Source organism: Magallana gigas, chromosome 4 (genome assembly GCF_963853765.1).
Source record: "Magallana gigas chromosome 4, xbMagGiga1.1, whole genome shotgun sequence".
Lineage (NCBI taxonomy): Eukaryota > Metazoa > Mollusca > Bivalvia > Ostreida > Ostreidae > Magallana > Magallana gigas.
In genome coordinates, this window is record NC_088856.1 from 43,431,440 (window position 1) to 43,438,667 (window position 7,228).

General features: G+C 33.7%; 1 protein-coding gene across 1 annotated transcript; it reads left to right on the top strand.

Moving 5' to 3' along the window:
* The first annotated feature begins 606 nt into the window (after positions 1–606).
* LOC117688882 (uncharacterized) lies at positions 607–6,348 on the top strand. The gene is made up of 7 exons (XM_066082526.1): positions 607–1,188; positions 1,592–2,044; positions 2,252–2,425; positions 2,750–2,870; positions 4,574–4,695; positions 5,019–5,218; positions 5,611–6,348. The coding sequence occupies exons 1-5, from the start codon at positions 667–669 to the stop codon at positions 4,615–4,617; spliced, it is 1,314 nt and encodes a 437-aa protein (XP_065938598.1). The 5' UTR covers positions 607–666; the 3' UTR covers positions 4,618–4,695; positions 5,019–5,218; positions 5,611–6,348.
* The last annotated feature ends 880 nt before the right edge of the window (positions 6,349–7,228 follow it).

Sequence of the window (7,228 nt, forward strand, 5' to 3'; positions counted from 1 at the left end):
TCTGTAACAAATAGCCCAAATGATATGCTATGTATGGGGAAGAATTGAACTGGGATATTACGTAGGTTGAAAAATACACGTAGAAAGTCATCTTATCGTATTTACATGTATTATCATTAAGCTGTTTGAAAAACAAACAAATCCGGATTTGTAAACGTCGTTCTGGTTCCGGTTTTCATTTAGCGACATAATTCTACATCCTGTATGAGAGAAAAACATGCTCAAAAACAGCATCGAAGTATTCATTATTCATAATACGAAGAAAATGAGATTCTATTCCACTATCAAAATTAAAAAAAACATTTAAAAACGAAAAATGATGGATCAACACATGATCGAAGTTGACAGTAAACATCTTATTTCAAGATTGTATGATGTCGGTTGTCAAGTCATAGAGCCTGAACCATGCTAAACCAACGTTCGCCCATCTTCGCTAGCCAAGGGTTTCTGATCCGCACCGCTTCTCACGAACCCTTGGCCTATCGTGCTATCAAAAGTCGGGATTTTTTTCCTTAATTCTGATTTGGGGTTTACTATAAGTGGTCGACCAATCAAAAAGTGCATAACAAATCTCATATGACGTACAGTCTTCATTCGTGATGTTTCTATACTGTTTAGTCAAGGGAAAGAAAAAAGTACGTAAACAATGTTCCGAATGATAACAGCATGGCCGCTAATACAAAGTGCTGTATTTGTGCAACCGAAATCGGTCCTAAACAGCGGCGGTTAGTTTCTTCCCCAGCATTTCAAGTAAAAAATCAACTAGAGGAAGTATTGGAGAGATCCATAAGAATAGATACTGACCAGTATGTTTGTATACCATGTTTCACTAAATTAAATCGCCTATCCAAAATCGACTTTGATTTAGAACACAAAATTGCCTCACTGAGAGCTGAAAAAAATGAAATTCTTGGTGCAGTTCGTGCTAAGATGAAAATGGTGTCGACAAATTCTCCTGCTAAAGCAGCCTCGCAAGAGAAAAGACACATAATTCATAGTCCCACGCCTCGGAAGCTGAAAAAATTAGTAACCTCAAAACAAATGTCGGTGGAAAAGAGGACCCCTAACAAATTTCACAAAACAGTGGTGACACCAAATAAAAGTATTCAGACGAGGCCTGTTTTAACTCCAAGATCCTCTAAGCGCAGAAAACTTTTCTTCAAAGACCCACCAGCAGATAGTATTAGGGTAGGTTACGTACAAGGATCAATTGCATAATATGAATTTACTTGGCAAGATATGAAGGGACATGTATAAGCATTGAATATTGCTTTATGTGAAAATTATATACTATTAAAGTATAAGTATTTACTCTGCATGCTGTATAAATGTTTTTTACATGACAGTAGTGAGTATTAGTATTTCAGTATGTGCTGGCAGAAAAATAGAAGAATATTTTAGTTTTACTTGCTTACAAATGTTTTGATGAAATAAGGAAATCACTTTATTTACTTTGACTTCATGTTCATGTAGTGAGGTCAATACATTTTAGTAGTAATGAAGCAAAATAAGCAATATTTAGTCAGACATATGTTCTAAAATTTCATCGGTTAAGAAGTATTTTACATATATTTTATCATTTGCTATACAGATTTCTTATCGAGGCAAATTGCAGGGAGTAGTTAAGTCTAGAATTGTAAAAGGACAATGGAAAAGTGTTTTGAAGTCTATTTTAAGAGGTGACAAAAGCAAAACCCTTGCTAAAAAAATTGTTGGGATAGAAGCGTTAAGAAAGGATATACACCTTTTGATAAATGGCCAAGCTGCCAAGGAATCAAAGACAAAAAGCAAATTAAGTGATGCATCTTTCCTTCGCAATTCAACCGGTAAAGATTTATGTGAGATGGACATGCTTCCATTTATTCATGAGCTTAAGACAAAGTGTCCAGTGTTACATGGCCTTTTAGAAAGTGTTATGGGGAAATCTACTTCTTTGAGGTTATCAGTTGCAGCAGCAGTACTTCTTTTCAACCGAAACAAACACTTGTCAGCAATCCACCATGTGATCGGTCAGATTCTGGATCAAGGAGGGGCCACAGATGAGGTTATTACTAACTTTAAGAATATTAGAAATTGTGTTTCTTTTGTGAAGTTTTAAATGGTAATTGTAAAAGTTTAATAAAATTATATAAAATATCAGTGATATTCATACGTTTCCTTGTTGAGCAATTTATTTTCTTGTAAATTTCATCCAAGTTCTGAATTTGACACTAAAGTTTTTTAAAGTTGAAAGTATCTGATTTACTAATAGACTATTAGGTTGCTGAGCAACATGGGACTGTCAGTTGGACCTAAAGCAGTATATAAAAAGAAAGTTGAGCTGCAGGATGTGCAGAGAAAAAAGATCAAGGACACAGTATTACAGCAGAGACAACAGGAAGAGATAAAAGCTAAAGCAGATGAACTCAGTAAACCTGCTTTAATGGTACTAATATGAGAATATATTTTAAATGATTGTATGAATGGCTAATTTTACCTGAATATTCTCATAAATCTTTTTTCCATGCAAATAATATCAAAGAATGTTATATTGTCAGGGTTATATTAATGTCATATTCAACAATTGAAATTATCACCACCAGTGTGATTTGCATAAACACATTTTGACATTTTCTTAAAATCAATTTTAAGTATTTGATTAGTACACTTTAAGTTTCCAAATAGTTTAAAGTAATATTTATAAATATTTACAAGTACATGTAGTATGAAAAGAATCTGCCTGACAGCATCTGTTTTGCATTTCCTCTAGTATCGCCACCTCACCTGTGGAGGAGTTACTCAAAGCCTTCAGCAAACTATTGTATCAAGCCTGGAGGGGGATACATATTTAAATCAGCTGCATGAGTTAGCCTTTACGCATAATCATAGTGGTGAGTCTTTGCCTCATATGAGTATATGTGCTTATCATGATAAATCTGGTGACCATTCTGCCCTATATAGTAATGCATTCACTGAATCAGAAAAGTGTACCTCAGTTGATTCCTCTCATGGTATTGAAAAATAAAAAAACTTCACTTTACCAAGACTTGAAGTAATCAGGGACATTGAATTACCTGAAGTAGAGTATGCGTCAGGATATGGTAAAGAAACAATGTTAACATCCCTAGCAAACATAGAAAGATCAAAAAGACATATTCAGGTGGCTCTTGACTCATATGAATCTAAACTTGGGAAACCACTTCCACCAGTAGAAATAATAGGAGACAATTTTGATTGGACCAAAAGACCATCTTCAATGACCAAAACCAGGCAAGTTCAGAGTTATCATTGGTTTTTAATGCTTGGTGTACAAAGAAGGGTTGTGAATTGTGACCTTCCGGATGATTGTCCCAAGGCTGATATACTAAATGTACCCAACAGTCAATTTGTCCCTGACAGAGAAGAGTGTGAAAGTTTAGAAAATGATATGGTTTTCCATATTGTAAAAGCAGCTACAAAGTACATTCCAGCACTACAGGGTCTTCAGAAATGTGTACCTGCAAATATTGATCATCCCTATGTTGAAGAATGTAGTAGGAAATCGAACTTCTCAATCTTAGACTTGCTCGACAAGAGCGAAAATAAATCAGAAGACATGATTACTATTCTCGAACATATTCATGACAACTATATAAGCCACAGTCAAGGTGAAGATCCAAAAGTAATCAAAAAGAAGGTTTTTGGAGGAGATGTACTTACAAATGAGCGTGCTTACTCGGCCCAGTTGGCTATGTTGGACTCTCCCAATGATTTTGATAGATTGAAAGGGGTGATTCATAGGCCTGAGGGATTTCACAGGATAATGAATTTACTTGTGGTATACTTGTAGAGCAGAATAGAGTTTGAGTTGGCTTGTTCATTTCAGTTTCTATTTCAATTCAGGTGATTAATATTTTAGTGTTTATTGTTATATATTGTTATTTATTTTGTTTAGTGTTTGTTTTATCGTTTTAGATCTTGTTGAATCACTTTGTTAAATTTTCATTGTGATCAGGTGGGCTTGAATGTTAAAGACTTCAATCTTGTTTATTTAAAGTTGGGCCACTCCAATTAAATTTCTTGTTTGTCAGACTTAGAATCTGATGAAAAATAAGTATTGGTGGGTGATAATAAAATTATTATTTTTATAGGGTAATTCTTTAGGCAGAACATAAATAAATTTGACTGGACAATAATATTCTTTTTTTAACGATTTAAAGTACAAAAAAATAGGGCAGAAATAGATCAGAATTTCCTGGATGCATGAATTTTATAATATTATTGGCAGAGTTTAAATATGAGCCCGATGAGCAAGAAATTAAATTGATGTGGCCTTATTTATGTTAATACTAACATAATTTCATTTCCTTGTTTTACTAATTATTCAGTTTATTGTTAATAATTCAGTCTTGCTTCTGTTTTCATGTTATTCTTTATCAAAAAAAAATATTTCTTTGTAATGAAGTTGATTAAGTACTATACATGAGTTAATGATCATCTAGAAAAAAATGATACCGTTACTCATATTTTTCACAAAACTTTAACAACACTTTCAAATAACTGATGAACATTTACAAGTGCATGTTTTTATCAAAAGAGTTTATCTCCTTTGAAGGGAATCTACAAAACCTTCTACAAGTGCCAGTCAGCAAGAGATGAGGGATCTTTGTTCCAGCTGCGTAATCTTATCAACAGAAGAGATGTTCATGGTCATGACACAGTCACAGAGAGATTCAGGTATCGTTAAAGCTAAAATCAAGGTCAAACCAATCTCTCTCTTTGTTTCCTCCAATGAAAAATCACATGATACTTACCTATTCGCTTTGCTAATACATATGGACATGCCTGTGTAAATGGATGTCTTTGTGAATATGAAAGTTACCAGTTAGCAAATTAATGTACTAATATAATCTTTGTGTTTTCATGATTCATCTTATTTGTTTGCATTTGCTTACGATTTCTTTTTCGAGCACCTGCAATCATGATCAGTTGTAGCTGTGGAATATCAACTTGTGGCAGCATTAATCAACTTGTATGTTGAATAAGACTTTTTTTGACAGGGCACACTTTGCATTTGTTGAGGATGTTTTAGATGGATATATATGCAGTGCATTCATGGATTACTTTGGAATGGAAAAACTGGAGTCCGACCCCAGGCAGAATAAGCCTCCCCCTCTCTTATCAACATGGTCAAATGAAGACAAACTTAGGTGGCTTCAATCCATTGAAAGACACATTCTGGAAGTCTACATCAAGAAAGGTACTAAACTATAACCACGAGCTCAATAATCACATACATTAAGGCATAATAAATAGAACCGAGTGAAACATTACACGCTTAATGATGGGTGGATCATGCTAATAACATGCAAATTAATTTCCATTATACTTTATAAAGTTTCACCATTATTGTTATTCTGTCCTTGTACCTGGTAAATTTACTTTGATTAATACATTTATAGATGAGCAAATCTGCATTTAAAAATATAAATGAATTGACTATTGAGGTTGAGAAATTGCGACAATTTAGAAATAATAATAACACTGTCATTAAAATGTCCTTCGGTACTTAACTAGTATATATAATAGAAATGGGTTTTTTTGCCTTACAGGATATGTTATCTAAAGGGAATATATTTTATTCTATTATAGGTACTAGTTTTTTAGAAACTAATGAAATGGAAGAAATGGACAACCAAAGTTCCCAAATGCAGGCGTGCTACAATGCAGCAGAGAAAGTGTACATGTGTGAATGTAGCAAAAGTTACAAAACTCTGGGCCATTTTAAGAGGCATTTACAAAGTATCAACAACTGGACTTTTTCCCAAGAAGGTGAAACTACCACTTGTACCAAGGACGGTGTTGCAGAAGCCAGAGCATCATTCATAAAATGTTCATTAATTCTTCGTGACACGTATGATGCCTATCAAATGGCAGACGGCAATCGAATATTCCGCAACGCAAAGTTTGAAATGCTACTTGCAGATGCATTCCATCACACAAAATATAGATTGTGGCTTTGGAGATTTCTTGCTTACGAAAATGCACTACTTTCCCCCCGTCAAGCCTTCGAGTACAAATGGAATTGTTGTTCTAACACAAATGGGGGAATTGGTAGAAATGTGCCAAATGATTTACTAGTGGAGTTGAATGTTAATGCCATAAAGCAGAAGTTACGGTCTCAAGGTGCTAATGTGACATATGACAGTGCTAGAGTTATTGCAGTTTCAAGCCAAGTACAAGATGACATTAAACAAAACATCATCCGACAATGTGGATCCCATTTTTGATCTGCAAGACCACCCGTCAGCAAAGTGATGGACATCGCTTTAATTATACAAGAGGCAGAAAAGGGGCAGCTCATGAAAACAATATTAGGTCATGAAGGAGTTTTTGCAAACTTTGTAGATCCATTTCAAAGAGTTGTTCCTACAGCATTTCACAAATGGATAAGTGCACAAAAACAAAGAGCTAAATTCGAACTTATTTGAAACTTGGGACACTTTGTAAGGTGTGCAAATCAATATCTACTCTAGTTCTTTTATAACATATTAATTTACCAGATTGACAAATTATTTTTGTACACTTTTATGTAAAAGCTAGGTCATTGTGAATTACATGTATCATGGATTATATTACCGGGATATACGTTGAGCACTTTCAAGTGTTCTTGAAGAACTCAGGCCATAGTATCATGAACCACTTTAATAAAGACTTAAGTCAGAAATTGTACTCATTGTCTTAATTTTTACTGACACCTTACTAGATTCTGGTAATATTTCATTTAGCAATATCAAGTGATTAATTTTAAACTGTATGAATCACTGATTATATAACAAGCAGAGTTTAAATCCACTTCCTGAATTAAAAAAAATCTTACAACTTACGTAATTTATTTTTTTAGTTTGCAATTATACCTTTAACATTGCTAATGAAATACAGCTGCACTTCGATTTCTCGAAAGAGGATATCTTTGGCACCAAAGAAAGAGATTTTAAATTGATTTGGAAGTCCAACGCTTTTTTACATTGAAGAATTTTACCTTTAATATTTTGATCCCTCAAATATCTTAGAAATTCCTCTTTCAATATCACGAAGTATGACAGTATTACTTTAATAATGAGTGGAAGGAAATGAACATGACTTTTAAATAGTATCTGATGTCTTTAATTCGGGAGACCGAGTAAACAAATGCTATTTTTGTGCTTTTATATGATTGAAAAAAGTACATTTGGTAAAACATAGGTTTAGGATTTAAATGAACAAAGTT

Coding starts and splice junctions, on each gene's coding strand:
- LOC117688882 (XM_066082526.1), top strand. CDS start 667: ATGGCCGCTAATACAAAGTGCTGTATTTGTGCAACCGAAATCGGTCCT. Junction 2,045..2,251: donor AAGGAGGGGCCACAGATGAG/GTTATTACTAAC, acceptor ATTTACTAATAG/ACTATTAGGTTGCTGAGCAA. Junction 2,871..4,573: donor CTTTACGCATAATCATAGTG/GTGAGTCTTTGC, acceptor TCTCCTTTGAAG/GGAATCTACAAAACCTTCTA.